This window comes from Primulina tabacum, chromosome 16, assembly GCF_025594145.1.
Source record: "Primulina tabacum isolate GXHZ01 chromosome 16, ASM2559414v2, whole genome shotgun sequence".
Classification (NCBI taxonomy): Eukaryota; Viridiplantae; Streptophyta; class Magnoliopsida; order Lamiales; family Gesneriaceae; genus Primulina; species Primulina tabacum.
In genome coordinates, this window is record NC_134565.1 from 30,004,890 (window position 1) to 30,022,831 (window position 17,942).

The following is a 17,942-nucleotide window of genomic DNA, read 5'->3' on the forward strand; positions in this document are numbered from 1 at the left end:
CTAAAGTTAGGTCCAATTTTGCCGTTGGCAGTGCAAAATAATCACTCTTCTTGCTTTTGTAATGCAAAAATAGTAGTTGCCGAAAAGGGACTCGACAATAGGGAGAAACGGTCTCCCCACTAATAAGTATCTCATAAATATTTATTACATGCCAACATCCTCAGTCTGCTTTCATACAAGATGTTCATATAATCATCTGATCCGAGATATACACACATATTTTTAATTTGAACTCAGATGATCGAATGAATATTTTGTTTAAAAGTACATAATAAATAACATTTCTGATCCAACTTAAACTAAATCTTTCCATACAATACAGAAATCTCTCCGAATAAAAAAGAGACATAGATTCTAAACATTGAGAAAAAAACAGATATAGTTTTTGGTTGACGATGAATACGCGAAAAAGATTTTGATTCAGAGGACAATTTTTGTACAAGGTTATGATTATTTTTTATGTTATTATTATTATTATTATATAATGACCTCTCATTTGCATATAATCATTTCACTTTAGTTAAAGTTAGGGAAGCATAGGAGAACACAAAGAGGAGATGCAGCTAAAAAAAAGGTTAGAAATGGGAGAAAGCGCATGTGAGGTGGGGATATGAGAGAGAACGCATACTGCACATGCGATGCCTTTGGAACAACAAAGCGTGAGTCCCAAATACTCTATACTCATCCACTTGTCCTTCCCCACAAGCAATAGCACTTGAACTTTTTTTTCTAATACATGGTTTTTATATGTATATACATACATATTCGATTTAAGAGTATAACCAGAGTATTTCTCAAAGTAATTTGTTTTCTTCGGTGTTGTCCAATAAAAAGTACTTAAGTATTGCTTGTCCAAAATAAAACATTTGGATGAAAATAATGTAATAAAAAAAAGAGGCCAAATAAGATTCAATAAGGTCTTGATTTCTTGAACAATTGCTACTCACCAGAAAGCATGAATGATACTTCTATATTGTTGATCCCAAAGAAAAAAAAGACCTACAACAATCTATGATCTTCGACCTGCATCACTGTGTAATTTTATGTATAAAATCATCTCGAAGGTGATCGCAAATCGATTGAAGAGTGTGCTTGATCTTATCATTTCCGATGCTCGGTATGCTTTTTACACAATGTCGATACATTACTGATAATGTCATCATAGCTTTTGAGGTTGGGCACTACTTAAAGCGCAAACGACGGTGAAAAGATGGAGATGCAGCTATGAAAATTGATATGTCAAAGGCGTTTGATTGGGTCGAATGATCTTTTTTAAGAAATGTGATGCTTCAAATGAGCTTTCACCAAAAATGGGTTGATCTGATTTATGCTGTGTGTTTCGACAGTGAAATATACTGCCGATCAGGGCACCTACCTATCTTGGTCTTCCATCACTTATTGGAAGGAAAAAATATGCCGTGTTAATGACCCTTGGCTGCCAGATCTAAACAATCCTTCATTGAAACAAATTGTCCTCCAGTGCTTGCCCAAGCAACAGTGAACTCCTTAAGGATCAGATGGAAGTTGGCCTAATCAAAGATCTATTCTCTGAACAGGATCAGAAACTGATTCTATCTATTCCCTTAAACAGTCGCCCTTGTGGATGACAGCAAAGAGAGTGGATACAAAGCTTTAATGAATGCTAATGCCATATTGCAAAAGTCCAGTTTGTTTGAAAAATACGAGTCCCACCAAAAGTCAGGAATTTTATCTGGCGAATGCTTTCAGCTTGTTTACCAACCTTAAAAGCTCTTCAAACCCGTAGAATCAAAACTTGCCCCCTATGTCACAATGAATCTGAATCTGATTTTCATTCTCTAGTTTCTTGCTCCTGTGTAAGGAATGTATGGTGGCTCACACCCGTTGGGAATCATGTTGCAGCCATGGGATCGATTGTAGAACTGTGGAACAATATAGTCCTTGCTCATGAACATCATGTGACAGAGATTGTAGCAATGGTTTTGTGGAGTATTTGGAAATATCGGAATGATCGATGCGATTTGGAACAGCATTTGAAATCTAGCAAAATTGATCTGCCAATCTGTATTAGATCTTTACACTCAATGGCATGCAGCAAAACAGATATCCATTTCAGGCCAAAACGATGCAATGATAATACATGGAAAAGCCCACCAGTAAACTACCTCAAATATAATGCAATGTTAACCATATTTGCAAACCCACATATTCGTAATGGATGCATATTGAGGAATTCACAAGGCCAAGTGATTGATGCAATTTATGGCAGACTACATGGCAGCATGAATCCAACAGTAGCCGAAGAGTTGGGAATCAGAGAAGCTCTTAGTTGGCTCAAGAATTTGAATCTCTCAGACGTAATAATCGATTCTGATGCTTTAAATAATCCATATTGGAGACTGTCGATTCCTATTTAAGAATATAACATTTTGTATTTTTGTTTGTTTTTGTACGTAGATCAGCGACCACGCTCTAAACAACTATTTCCTTGCCAGATCTTATAGGAAAGGCCACCGTCTCTTTCAGTTATCGATCTATGTTGTACTTCTTTTCTGCATATTGCTTAATATTAATTCTTTGTTCTATTTTTTTTTTTTTTTTTTTTAGAAAAAATCAATAAGCCATGCAATCGGACAAAGATAAGGTACCAACTTCAATAATAAAGATCAAATGTCAATTCAATCAAAAACCTACAACAGGAATCACCATCAAACGTACGGATAAGTGGATCCATACAAGTTCAATTGGGTGGAAACAAATATACATATACATATATCTAGAATTAATCTCCGGAATAAATATAATGGGCAATTATATGAACACACACACACACAGACTACCTATAATTGGCAACTTTGTGAACACGAGACATCACCCAACTATTCAATATTGTTAAACTATAATTTCAATAAATGAATGTCACATGGACACTTTTGAAATCAAACTTCTCAAGAATATTTTATTTTTAATAATTTTGTCTTTTATATAATATGAAAAATAAGTGTTTTGTATTTTTAGACTTGTTTGACTTAATCTAATCTTGGTATTTATACTACATAATTTATTTTTGGTATTTATCCTTAGATAAATTATCTTAAGTTTGAATAGAGTTTTTTCCATATTAAACTTTTGTTTTCATGTTTGCATGATTGATTTTTAGGTCAAGATGTGAGGAAATATTTATACGAAATATTCGGAGAAGAGATCGTGCAGCAACTGGAGTCTTTTTGAGCATACACAGAGTTCAGAGTTGAAGATTCTCGTGTGAAGAATTTGTGTGATTGATTCACATACTTATCGTGTTTCTGATTGGTGTTAACGACACTCGAAGAACAACACACTGCACGAAATGTTGGGTAAAAAGTGATTTCATTTGATTTTAAGCAATACACTTTTTGTTTTATACATTTAGTATTTAGTTTGAGTTTTTGATGTATTTGAATTCTTTGGAATGTCATAAAATTTGATTTTGTCAATCTCACTAGTATTGTTTTGTGTAAACGATTTACATATTTTTTTAGTGAATTTTTACTCTGAAACGTGGCTCAAATACTCATACTTGTGCATATTTATATGTGTGGCAACTTAGTTGTATATTCGTGTGTTAATAATTAATTTTCGCTGCATGTTGTGTACTGGTGTTGACAACACCCGAACACAACACTAACTTCTGATACACATCGTAATTTATTTCCTATTCATATATAATAAACAACATCCTTTCCTATATAATATATATATATATATATATATATATATATATATATAGATGAAATCAATGTAAATTATATATATATATATAAACATAGTATAACCAGAGCATTATTTTGAATTTTTTTATTTTCTTTAAAACATATGTCACCTAATCTTCCTCCTAAATACCTATAATTGCTTCTTGTTCTACAAACTTTAGAATCAGAATACACCACCTAACCAGTAATTTGACGTGGCCGAAGAAACTATGCATCGCAACGAGCTTAAACCATATTTCACAAAGCATCCGCTTATTGATATCCCTCGCCAGCCACCATGGAGTTGTAATTCTAGACGGGTGTTTTACCCTTTTGATCTCCTTTAACGTGCCAACGACATTCTGTCGTCAAGGGGAGACTGTCATTCTTGTGGCCTAGCGAGCCAAAGAGAACTGAGGGCACGGAGCCTCGAAAAATAGTCATTTATTAAGAGAAGTGTGCGGGCTGATTGTTTGGTCGTTAGTACACGATGCATTTGTTGTAGAGTTTGCTGGCGTAGGTTGTCAGCCTAAAAATGTAGAAACAAAACACAATGGTTAGAAATATGAAGATCCGTCGTCAGTAGAAATAAAATGTTGTATGAGGATACATTGTGTAGCAACCATTGTTTCTCACTGTCCTAGGTGACCGCCCGGCCATGTGACACAATGATCGAATGGCTCAGCTTCGGCTCCTACCTAGTTCAAAAACATTGAGTGACATAATTACCTCATCCTATTATTTTCCGCACCATGGTAGGCATTCGATACAAACAGTTTGTGTTGGAGCATCTTTGCGTGTTCGATACACTGAGTTTTTGTTGGTAGGGGGATGATTGGGTAGAACTAATTACCCTCCTACTTGACGCAATGAACGAACTATGGCATTTGGTATATTACATCGACACGATATCATCGGATATCCCAAGAATGTGCATATATTCATGGGGAAGATATATTACCTGTCGAATAAAACCTTCGAGACTTACCAACTTTCCCATGGCCATCGCCATCTGTCCCATGTAAGTAGCGACTTTTCCAGACGAACCTTGGGATCCAGAGGAACCAGTGGCCAACGTCTCGGCTATAGATTGCTGCAATGCATCCATACCTTGCGAAAGAGCATCTTCGGCTTGATGAGAAGATTGCTGCAAATTGAATATACCAGTCAATTGCTGCTCTGTTAGTGGCTCGAGTTGGTTCACAAGAAGCTGCAACATCACATCACAAACCATTATCAAAACCTGTTCGTTTTCATCGCTCACGATTTTGTTACCACATAATAATATCCTTTTTCATTGCATCGATCATAATTTTGTTGGCGTCAAAATTTTAATATACCTTGAGGAGTTCTGATGGACGGAATCCCCCAATCCACAGAAAACATCTTTCGGCTGGCGTCTTCCACATTCCTAATAAGATGTGAAATACATCTGCCTTGGCAGCATTACCTTGCAGCCTGAAAACATCGTTAAAGTGTGTGATCACATTGTTGACAATATTACGAAGCTCTGCATCATTTGTGTGTGAATTGACTGCAGTCCGCAGCTCGTTTATGTGCCGATTCTGCTCTTCCGTCCACCGTGCATATTCTGCATCAAATGCCAGCGCCCCTGGAAAATAAGACAGGTTCAGATTTGGTTTTGATTAGTCGATGAGAACCAGCTAATATTACATTTACACCCTCCCTGTCGTAGGAAGCTTTCAATGTGTTGATCTTCTTCGGTGGGTATTCGTGTAAGTTAGCCCAAAGAATCCTACCATTGGCACTCCCCGTATGAGATTGATCTGCTGTGCTTGCAATAAACACACCCTGCTGCTGTGCTCGCTGCACTTCCTGCTCTAGTTGTGTTAACTTCAGACGACTATTGTCCAGCTGCTGAACATATGCCTAGAACCCATAAAAATTATAACTTTATTGATCTAGGATTTCCACAACGATACCTCGATTCTTAAGTGATGAAATACAGAACGAGCTAAAATTACAAACACACTTTCTTCCTCAATCTGCTTTTTCTTGCAGCTTGACGATTTTGTGCAAGCCTTCGCTGTGTCTGAACATTAGAGAATTTCCCAAGAATCAAATAAGGAAGTTAACATGCACTTGCTAAAATAAAAACTTGTGCAAAAACGGAACACCTTTTGATCTTGGGTTCTTTCTTCTGACTTATCTGTGTAATCGGAGATCACCACAGCTGCAGATTGACCCATTTCAAACTGCACCACAAGCATGAACGTGCAATCAGGAATGCAGAGTAAAGAAATTAATGAACATGCACCAATAAGCTCATATTTCAGGCACGTTAACTGGGAGATTGTTAAAAGACAACCCACCTGTAGATTTTTATCCCCAGGTTCCACATCTGTCGAAGTATCCGTGTGGGAGATGGAATCAGCCATGTTGGAATCTCCTCAGTTCTCATGCTGAGCACTAGACGCAGAAACTATATTCGGCATTGGTGCCAGCGACTTATGAAATTGCATTGCTTGAGATCCAGTGAGAAGCGTGCTGGTTGAAGGATGAGTCTAGACATTCGACATATAAAACACATCACAATCTGAACAATCAATTCCATGCATAATAAAGCAATTGAACAAAGCCCTTAGGTAAGTGATACTTACCATATTGAATGCTTGAGAATGGAGATCAGAGCCTGATAGTCGGCCATCCACAGTCGAAGTAAATCTCGGACCTAACAATAAAACAACTTGCTTGGATGAAAGACAAAATTCTGACAACAGAAAACATTTGGATTTTTTTTAAAAAAAAAATTAAACCTGCATTTTTTGAAAAAAGTGGCTTTTGATTGGCTTTACTTCAAAAACTACTTAAATGCACAATTTCCCTGTTACGTCCAAACATAAGGCTCTGTTTGCTTCTTTAAAAAAAAGCCCCAATTTACAGATATGGCATTGAGAAAATGTTTGTGAGATTACGTTCTGCTCGTCAGTGAAGCCAGATTACAATCCGGATTAAAATTTTGAACAACTTCGAATCTATAACTTAATAATGGCACCTTCAACTTTCCCACAGCTAAAGGCTCAACGAACTTCCATGTTTTAAAGGTAACAAATGCACATCGTATAGGTTTGGAAACAAGAATTGTGATCCAAATAAAACTGAGCAAATTTGACAAAAACCAAATAACAAACTACAAAGACAACTAAATTCATCAGACTTACTTTGGCTGATACCACTGAAATCTCCGACACAAAATCCCAAATATTGCTCAAGGACCTCATAATCGAAAAGTCGTGAAGATTGTGTTGCATTAGCTTCTGTACCCCTGCAATCCACAAGGTACACTTCTCGTAAGCTAATGAACTCAAACACAAACATAGGGAATTCAAAAAAGACCTTTCATACATCATAAGCATGAAAAATGCCACAATCAGGCACGGGCACTAGTTCTCTGAGAAACAATGAGAATGATTAGTAAGTTCATTTAGGCTCTTCTTTTGGAATAATAGCCTACAAAAGAACGTCATCACGATTAGCTTCTTTCTCGTTTTACTTTTTACATGGATCTGGACTTCCTTTAGGTTTCTTGAACTGTATTTGTTACTGAACCAACTCCAACAAGTAAATGCTGGTACAAGCACAACAAAAGCTTGGCGTGACCAACAATCATACATGAAATTCAATATAAGCACCACTAATTAGCATTAAATGTTTCAATAATAATGGACAAAATACAACTAAAACTACATCCTTGTAACTCCTTTACCCCTTTTCAACAACTTTTTAACTCAATTCAATAGTACATCAGCCGGATGAACTACTTGGTTATTATTCTATTATTACAAATGTACAAGAATTGAAGATTTGTCCAATCTTGAAAATTTTCAACCAAATTAGATCAAATATTGGATTCAAATCATGCGCAGTTCAGTCTAACTCAAACTAATGGTCTGTTTAAAAAGGCGGGTACTGTCACAAATAAACGATTTTCATATTCGATCCACGGAAAAATATATTTTTGCCCGCCCAAACCTTATACTTTTTCCTAATAAATGGAAACCCGAAAAACAAGGTGACAATCTCCAATCTTTTTCGGCCAAGAAAGTTGTGAATATTTGAAAGCCGACAGGAAAATCAGCACAAAGACCAAATCCCAGTCAGTACACAAATCAAACACGTAAAATCAAATCAAACTTTCCAAATGCACCAAAGTCGCCATAAACAGAACCCTGTGGAGTGCAGAGTGTAAACCCTTCTCGCAAAACCTCGAAAAGATGCTCAAAAATAACAAGGACACCCAGACTGATGCTTACAACTGCTATTTTCAGGCAGTCCAAGATCAAGTATTCTGGAGGTAAAAAGACAAAAAATCTGATCTTTTCAACCACCAAGAACTTAATAAAAAGCCCATTGGATTGCTCTAAATATAGAATCCGATTAAAAAAATTCCAAAATTTACCGTTTTTATCTGGAAATTTCTCCCGCACCAAGAAGACCACCTTGTCAAGCACAATATTCAAGGGCCTTCAAGATTCTTTCAAAAAAAAAATTATTTACGTATTATTTGGAGACGTGACGTTCAGATTGTTCCAAGCAATGCGTCATTTTCATCTCAAGCATTTTTCCACTTTTGAGAGCATCTTCCTTTTGTCCATAGGCCTTTTCAAGCCATGATGGAATATCACAACTATCCCCCTGTACTTATTTGAAATTGAACTTTCAACACCAGAATTCTGGTCAAATGATAACTTATAAACCCGTGTTTGGCTCTGTTCTTTATTTCGAGTAGCTAGGGCAGGCTGCCCTAGGTCAAGAAAAATTTAGAAATTAATTAATATGTTTATAAAAAAACTTAAATTGAATCACATATACACAAAAAATGCTTAAAGCCCGTGATAGCAACAGAACCGAGGATTTCTCAAAAGACTGTCTGATGAATTAATTTTGTGAGAGGAATGTCATATCTGATCATTAAAAATAGTATTTTTTATGTCAAAAATATTAGCTTGCATCACAAAAAATGCTTAAAGCCCGCGATAGCAACGGAACGGAGGATTTCTTAAAAGATTGCGCATGAATTAATTTTGTGAGACGAATCTCCTATCTGATCATTAAAAAATATTATTTTTTATGCCAAAAATATTAGTTTGCATCTCAAATATGGACAAAGTTAACATTCCCAGATATATTGACTGAGACCATCATAAAAGACCAATAATAGCACTTTGAGAGAATTCATGGCGTATTGCAATATTACTTTGTATATAAAAATTTATATTATTTCAAAAAAAAATTAAAATAAAAATTTATATTATTTCAAAAAAAAATTAAAATAAAAATTTATATATAAATTAAATATATACCTAAAAGGATTATAATTTTCCATGACGTAGCTTGAATTTCTTTTGTAGAAATTTCCCAAGCTAACCTAATAATCTAGTTGATGGAGGTGACTCGAGTATTTTTTGGCGGAAAAATTAGCCTATAGGATGGAGGTGACTTAAAACTATTTGACAAAAACTTGTGTGAGACAGTCTCACGGGTCGTATTTTGTGATACAGATATCTTATTTGGGTAATCCATGAAAAACTATTACTTTTTATGCTAAAAGTATTACTTTTTATTGTGAATATCGGTAGGGTTGACTCGTCTCACATATAAAGATTCGTAAGACCGTCCCACAAGAGACCTACTCAAACTATTTTGGATTGAAATATAACATGCAATGTAATATTTATTCGAAACTAAATAAAAACAAGAATTTAAAATTATAAATTTATGAATTTGAAAATTGAGGTGGAAGAAACAAAGATAAACATGTATTTTTTTTCTTTGGAAATCAGATTTAATGACTCATAAAACTGTAAAAGGATACAATATGGGGAACTGCTGGAATTTTGGAGCGTCGGATGGGGCTTTTTTAGTAAATTAATGAGATCCGAGTCTGAAGGACGCAATAATACTGACTTGTTGCCCTTTTTCCTCAGCCGCCTAAAATCACACTCAACAAGTAAAGGAGTCTTCGTCCAAATGACCAATTTATCCTTTATGTGAATTAGAATGGAATATAAAAAAATATATTAGTATATTAAAATTAATTTATTTTTAGTGAAACTTTAATGATTAAAATATTGAAAGTTTGAATCAGCTCAAAGATTGTAACTTTGAATTCAGTTTGCATTAGAGATTGATTTTAATATGTTAATTAGTTATTTGAACTATTACGCGAAAATAAAATTTGAGACGTAGAAATATATATGTAATATATAAATAAATTATTAGAGTTTGACGACTCACAAACTATAGTATAAAATAAGTTGAATTCAATTTTACTTTTAACAAGAGATAATTAGGGAGATATGCTGTGAGACGAGTTGATCTGGTTCATATCAATAACGAAAAATAATATTTTTGAAATAAAAAGTAATACTTTAATGAGTAGGTCTCTTGTGAGACGGTCTCACGAATTTTTATCTGTGAGACGGGTTAACCCTATCAATATTCACAATAAAAAAAAAAACTCCTAACATAAAGTTATATTTTTCATGGATGACTCAAATAAGACATTCGTCTCACAAAATATAATCTATGAGACCGTCTCACATAAGTTTTTGTCTGCCTACTTTAATAGATCAGTAGGGTCGAAAATATGTCTCACAAAATTAACTCATAAACGATCTATATGATTTTTTTGTGCAAATTAATTTGTTTTTTCCGCATATTATCGAATTTAAATGACTCAGGCTCACTCACCATAAATGGTTCACACACAGGACAAGGGTTTGAATTGTAAAATAAGAAGATGCAACCGATTTTGGTGCCTTTTATTTTTTCCATGCCAAACAAACTCATTTAAACCACCAATTAATTTCCACTACCAAGGAAAAAAAAAGCAAAAGTTGGCGGGCATCTCTTATTTTCAATTGTAAGGATCCAGATTTTCTCCCAAAGATTTAAAAAAATAAAAAGGGCTTTTTATCTCTAGTTCTTGAGGCGAGGGCATCGGGTCGGGTTAAAAATCATTCCCCAATTTTCGGGTACCCGAAATTTCAGGCACAAAACACAACAAAAATTTAGAAACCATAGCCACTATCCTAATCACTGTGAAGAAAGGAAGTGAAGACTGAAGAGGAGGAGAAATAAAGTAGTCAATATATCATATACCATGTTTTTTTATATATAAAAAAATAAAGACAATATTTATTAAATAATAAAGTAAAAAAAAAGCACATCAAATTTACAGATGAGCTAAATACTTCGCCATTTCTATGAAATAATCACAGCAATGTGCAAATTCGGCCATTTGGCAACTCATGCTAATCCAGACTTAATTGCTTCAATTCGTCGATGGAGGGAAGAGGGGTGCTCTCTCATGCTCAAAATTTTTTTAGGTGAAACCAACATATGTCACTCAAGATTCGTCGACTTTGACCTCGTACTGTTCTCCAGATGCAAGAATCTTGATTTTAACCATTCCCTTTTGCCACTCATCATTCCCTACCAGTACAAGCCTTCGAGCATTTATTCGTGCTGCCCTTTTAAATACCCTGCAAAATTATCAAGCAAAGGAAAAAATCTGGTAACTATATACAGATACCGGATATAGTAAATTTGACCCACGTAATGGTGGTAACCATCGGGCTAATTGATGTGGTACTGGGACTGGTGCCACGTCCCATCGAGCAAGGAGAGGGAATGAGCATCACTCGATTCCAGAATCAACACTACTAAAAATAATTGAAGTTCAGACTCCACTCATTGAGGTTTCCTGTGAAAGACTTCAAACATACTCAGAGACTCGAGGGCATCACACAGGTTTTAGGGTTGTCGGATACTAGGATCAAAAGTACATGTAACAAGAAGCTTAAGGTAATTAGTGTAAAATCATGTACCATTTGAGAGGTTTATTTTCCAACACCAAGTCAACACTTTGACCCTTTTCCCTGAGTTTAGCAGCAACTGCAGATGCTGCACCTTGCAGATCTGGATCCAACGAGCAGATGATGTTTTCTACGTGGAGGTCAAGTTCCGGTAGAAGTTGTCTCTCCTTTAGCAGCTAAATCACACACAAAATCAAAGGTTTGGAGGGTTGAAAAACAAATAAATTCAAGAAAGATGGTCTGCATAGTTTAATGCAACAGTTAAGTGTGGACCACTAACGCCAACAATGTTTTTATACAGTATATTGACTATAATGCAGTGATCAAAGAATTTACTCACTTCTATTACAACAGCATCTCCGAAACCAAAGCCACATGCTGGAATGTCATCACCTCCAAAGGTTGAGAGCAATCTGTCATATCGCCCACCGCCACAAATTGCTCGCAGCTTTCCTTCTCGATCAAATCCCTGCATAAGTGAATGAAGGTCGCATATTAATACCAAAGAACAATCTACATTCCATCACACAATTACCACATTCTATACTTGCTTTATCCCACGATATAAAAGTGAAATATGTGATCAACAAAATGACAATATTCATGCTGCTGTTCACCTCCGGACTCAACAAGATTCACAAAATACTCAATATATACACCCTATAAATGGAATATTCACATCCATGCATTTACCTATTAATATTTGTGGAATCTGTGGAATTTTACCTCAAAAACAATTCCAGTATAGTAGGCCAAACCACGTACAATGGACGCATCAAATTGAATCCACTCAGAGAAACCGTAGTTCTCAGCAAGTGAAAATAGTTTCTTCAGTTCAGCAATTGCTTCCACTGAATCCCCAAGTTTCTCTGCAGCAGTTGTACCATGACCAGAAGATATTAGTATGGTGATTCTTCTCAGGAGAATAACTGAAATTAAGTGTGCGGCTCTACATAAACATATAAAAAAATATATTAATTCAACTATACTTGCACCAGTCAAAACATGACTACGGATAGTCATAGCACCTAAATAGGGATACTAGCATGACGATCTTAGCTAAAGTCTGAAACATTCCAATGTAGTAACAAAAGATTCTCTCTTTTCAAAATACTTAAAAACCCATTTCAAGTTGGATGATGTTCTTCATTACAATGGCATAGCCAGATAAAGACACAAATTAAGGGATTTCCCTTCCTCTTTCCTACTGATTGGCAACAAACTGTCCAGACCACAAATTAGCTGAGTTAAGATAGTGTGATAGACTTCAAAAGCAATTTAACCTTCCAAATTTGGCAAAGATTTTACTGAGAGGATTTGCAATAGCTCCTCAATAATCTCATCTGATAGCTCGGTAGATCTCAACTCCTTTTTGATATCATCAATTGGAATCTTTTCAATCTGTTATCACCGAAAAATAGTAAACAAATAAGAAGAAACATAGACCGGAGAAAACAAGAGAACGGATTTAGCATGAACAACGAGAGCGAGAGAGAGAGCGAGAGAGAGAGAGGGAGAGCGAGAGAGAGAGAGAGAGAGAGAACAGGTTAAGACATGAGGAATAATGAAGCATTGGTACTGATTATTTTCAATGGTAAATTGCTACAAATGATGATTAGATGTCAGAATATCGAGCTAACCTTATCTATAATTACACAAACCCTACCAAAAGAACTTTCTGGTACAGGATAGAGAGAGAGCAGGTGAACAGGTTAAGACATGAGGAATAATGAAGCATTGGTACTGATTATTTTCAATGGTAAATTGCTACAAATGATGATTAGATGTCAGAATATCGAGCTAACCTTATCTATAATTACACAAACCCTACCAAAAGAACTTTCTGGTACAGGATAGCGTCTCAGTACTTCTTGCAAAACCTGTAGATCGCCAAACAAATGACAAAAAAAAGGACATGTATCAATGCTCCCCATGGACTAAAGTTGTAAGATTATTTTAGCAACTTCACTTAATTTCAATATCATGAATTGCTAGTATGATAAAAGAAGCATACGATTATAAAGTATATGTCTATCTTCAAACCTTTCGACTAGAAACTTTAAACCCGACATCTGATGCCGTGATACCAATGCGCTTGAAAAAGGTGACAATAGAAGAAATCAGCTCTGCTTCAGCCTAAAGAAACATCACTCGCACAATTACAAACTTATCCAATTCAAAAACATGAAAATTAATGTGTAGAATCACCCACATGTATATGTACATGGTCACCATTTCTGTAGGTAAAAGAGATTATGAAGTAGTCAAAAGGTATGTCAATAGCTTCACCTCGCCTTGAAATTGATAAAAAAAAAGAAGAATGAATGAAATTTGTTATTTGTAACATAATGTGCGGGACAGAAGAGACGGTTCTTAAAACAGAGGATTATGCTAAAAATTTTAAATGTTCAAAAGAAGAAATTGTGGTACTTCCATGGCAAAGGGCATACAATGTCGGGATAAAAGAGAGCAATCTTACTTACGTAACCCGCATTTGGCAATGTCTTTAAGCTAGAAATCAAGTGCAGCTCTAAGTTAGCTTAATCAAATTTTAGAAATTTAGGCTGCTAATCGAAACAAATAAGGCACAAAAAATTGAAAGTCAAAATTTTCTTCAAGTCTATAAAGAGTATGGCTGTGTATATGTGAATTTCAATGAAAGGGATAACTATAGAAAACACAATATATAAATTCAGTAGACATACTGTAACATCTGAAACACCAATAATATCCATGTTCCATTGATAATGCTCGCGACGACGACCTCTAGTCATTCGCTCATACCGCCAGCATTGCCCAATAGTAAACCATTTTAGCGGAAGGGAAACAGATTTTCTGAACAGAAAAAAACATGGAGATCAAAATCTGGATTCTGTACCTGGATACAAAAATCATAGTATACACATAAATATTCTTTGGACAATTTATATATATACAAGTAAACTTGGACTGGCCAAATAATGTCGCTTTATAACTCACCCTTTCTGTATGACAAGCCTCGCCAAAGAAGGAGTAAGTTCAGGCCTTAATGCAACTCTGCGGTTTCCCCGATCTTCAAAGCAGTAAAGCTTAATCCATACAATAAAAAAAGATACTTGAGCGTCAGCTTCCAGTTTCATTTGCATTTGGTCTTCACTACTCCATTTCATATTCACAATTCTACAACATGAATGGTACACAAGAAATGCGCACACAAAAAATAGGAAATAAACCTGGTCTCTGATCTCCTCCCCAGCTTTCCTTATGAACAATGCTTCTGATTCTAGAACCGGAAAATCAATCTCTTCGAAGCCGAATGATTGTGAAACCTAAAACATCCAACAATCCATGAAACCTTTGAGGCAACAATTTAACATTAGAAAACAAAAAACAAAGCATCTTATCTTTTTTGACAAACAATAAGAGTGAAATCGGCTTAGAGGCTGCTAGAGACCTTTAAACCTCTATTTTACACCTACACCTATTAGGTTAGGTGTCAGGAATGTGTACCTGAGATTGCATACAAAGGATAACTGCTGAAGTGATAAAATGCTCTACATTGCTATGATATACGGATATTATGGAGATGGCCATGAATCGTCTCTAGTACTCATTGGATATGGATACGGCGTGAATAGGGGTAGACATTGTGAACAAAATATCAAGAATTTTTTTTCTGAAATAATTTAAATACAGGCGTGTCCTGGCTCTATCAGAGATAGAGCAGGAACTACTCTGTAATTTATAAGACTGCAACATGGACCACATTTCTAGGATACAACAGGGGGCATTTTGTACATTTTCAAATAACTTAAGGGTTTTTTATACACTTAAAAAGAGAATCTTGCGCTTCAAATGACATGATGCACAACCATTTTGTGAAGAATATTGGATTGATATTTGTAATATACTAAGATTTACATGCATTCACAAAATTTTGTTTCATTTTAATTTTTTCTTTTTATGATATAATGTATTTTGTTTTATCCATCTATCTATCTATAGATTCAAGTTTCAATCTTATCATGATATCAGAGCCCAGGTTCCTCCGTAATGTGTTGGATTGTCCATAGTTGGGCCGCCCGTTCTGCCCATATTTGGGTCATTTGTGAACTTCACGCTCCAAATGTTCATTCCTGGGCGTGAGGAGGGTATGTTACTTGTCTTATATCGGTTGTATAAAATACTTGGAGTTGCATATATGGACTTGGATAATCCACAGCTCTTGAGCTAACTTTTGAGGTTGAGTTAGGTCCAAGTTCCAATCAAGTCCCAGGAATTTTATCCAACCGATGTGGGACAACTAACACCCCCCTTGAGCTAGCTTTTGAGGTTGAGTTAGGTCTAAGTTTCAATCTTATCATGGTATCGGAGCCCAGGTTCCTCCATTATGTGTTGGACTTTTCATAGTTGGCCCACCCGTTTTACCTATATTTGGGTCATTTGTAAACTTCACGCTCCAGATGTTAATTCCTGGGCATGAGGAGGGTGTGTTAGTTGTCCCACATCTTATAGATAAAATACCTGAAGTTGCATATATGGACTTGGACGATCCTCCCTTCTTGAGCTAGCTTTTGGGGTTGAGTTAGGTCTAATTTCCAATCTTATCATCAGGAAACTATTTCACTGATTGACAAACAAGAAAAGAAAAGCTCTCTGTTCTCTGCTAATGCATTCTTCAAACATCTAGAAAGAAAATAACTTGTGGTATAGTTTTATACATGCTATGACTTTAAAAGTGAAATTCTTTCACATGGCACAGAAATTCTGTGCGGCCACAGCAATTTAAGGGCGCAATCCAATGCCAGTGGAGAATGCAACAATTCTAAACTGCAATACATTATCCCAAAAGTTCTAAATATAGTTTGGCTTAATTTGGTGTGCCTTGACCTACATACCAAACCAATCAAAAATTCATTTTCTCAATTAGTTTTTTAGAGTACCAAATAACCACAATTCACATTTCCACTATTGAACAGAACACAGACAATCATCCAAAACATTAGGCAAAATTTATAGAGCCAGGACACCTATCGCCTTATGCTACTGGCTCAATTTGTATCGAACTAATTCAAGCTTGTCAAAATCTGGTATTTTATATAATTGTGCAGGAGAAAGAGACATCAAAGATTATATAGACATTTCCCATCCCCAAGTTATGTTACAATCCTACTATTCATGTGGATTACAATTAATAATTCCCAATCCTCAGCCGTGCCGTCACTCTTTATTTCTAATTACTAACTAGCACTGTTGGCTACTTGGCTTTATACTCGATACTCTTGCAATGAGCATTGACAGCTAGGTACGACCATTGAAGCAAAAAACGACAACCCCCAACAACAGTGTACAATGCCCGATCACTTATTCATTGACTTCGAGCCATATTCATGATCAAGGCTTCTCTCAATTACTACTCAACCAATGTATTACTCTTAAATCCAGAAAGTAACGAGAACTTAGATACTGAATGCCAATACAAGATAAAGTACTTTTTTTATCGGGAAACTAAAAATACACAATCAAAGCACACCAACATCAAAGAAGATTACATTAACGTGAAGCATACCAAGTAGTTTAGTTGGGACAAGGCTAGGACGCGTCTTAATGTATTTTGGGAGCCAAAATTATGCCTTTACAAAATCTAAACAGTAAACATAAGTTGAATTATTCAATAAAAAGGGAATTACCATCACCACCTCACCATACAACTATAAAGGAGCGATCTTGCTACTACTCTCTCCACTGAATTACCCGAGTTAAATAATAATTTTTTTAAAAGTCTCAAACTTTACCTCTCTGAAGTTTTGAAAAAGCCAATTGCGGAGCCGCATTTCTTCCGGGGGGAAATCCCGGGTCCCTTTTGGTGGGTTAACGTCAATTTTCTGTGCAGTATTCAAGTTCGAAGGAGGGGAAGCAATTGAAGCGGAGCGGCCGGTTCGAGCAATATCCAATTCTGCTGATGATGCGGAAGTTAACTGCCCTCTGACTATAGGAGTTAATGAAAAAGATCGAGGAAAGAGGGGGATGCAGTGTCGGAGGGAACGTAGGACGGCGGAGACGGCGGCCGGGTGGTGGTGGCTAAGGAAGGAAGTGTTGGGAATAGCACGCATGTTTGGTTTGGGTTGAGTTGAGTTTAGTCCAAGCAATAGCGGTAGGGAAAGAAGATGCTGGTGAGCGGAAAAGTCCATATAGACCAAAATGCCCTCAAATGGTTTTGTTATATATATATATATATATATATATATGATTTGGATCCTTTGTTGTGGGGAAAGATCAGCGTCATGTGTTGTACATATCTTACATAAAATCATCAACTGATAATCTTAATTCATCTGACAACTTCTCAAATTTGTTAGCCAATTTGAGTGATCTTCAAGATCATCAATCGATAATCTTACGTAGAATATGC

General features: G+C 35.8%; 1 protein-coding gene and 1 pseudogene across 1 annotated transcript; both read right to left on the bottom strand.

Annotated features, from left to right (window-relative positions):
* Positions 1-3,773: 3,773 nt before the first annotated feature.
* LOC142529573 (transcription factor TGA2.3-like) lies at positions 3,774-7,098 on the bottom strand (annotated as a pseudogene).
* Positions 7,099-10,899: 3,801 nt separating this feature from the next.
* On the bottom strand, positions 10,900-17,698 carry LOC142529543 (histidine--tRNA ligase, chloroplastic/mitochondrial). The gene is made up of 11 exons (XM_075635089.1): positions 17,326-17,698; positions 14,764-14,859; positions 14,531-14,619; positions 14,257-14,386; positions 13,595-13,687; positions 13,357-13,431; positions 12,835-12,952; positions 12,278-12,420; positions 11,892-12,020; positions 11,564-11,727; positions 10,900-11,218 (listed from the first exon to the last, which is right to left on the bottom strand). The coding sequence occupies exons 1-11, from the start codon at positions 17,641-17,643 to the stop codon at positions 11,083-11,085; spliced, it is 1,491 nt and encodes a 496-aa protein (XP_075491204.1). The 5' UTR covers positions 17,644-17,698; the 3' UTR covers positions 10,900-11,082.
* Positions 17,699-17,942: the final 244 nt, after the last annotated feature.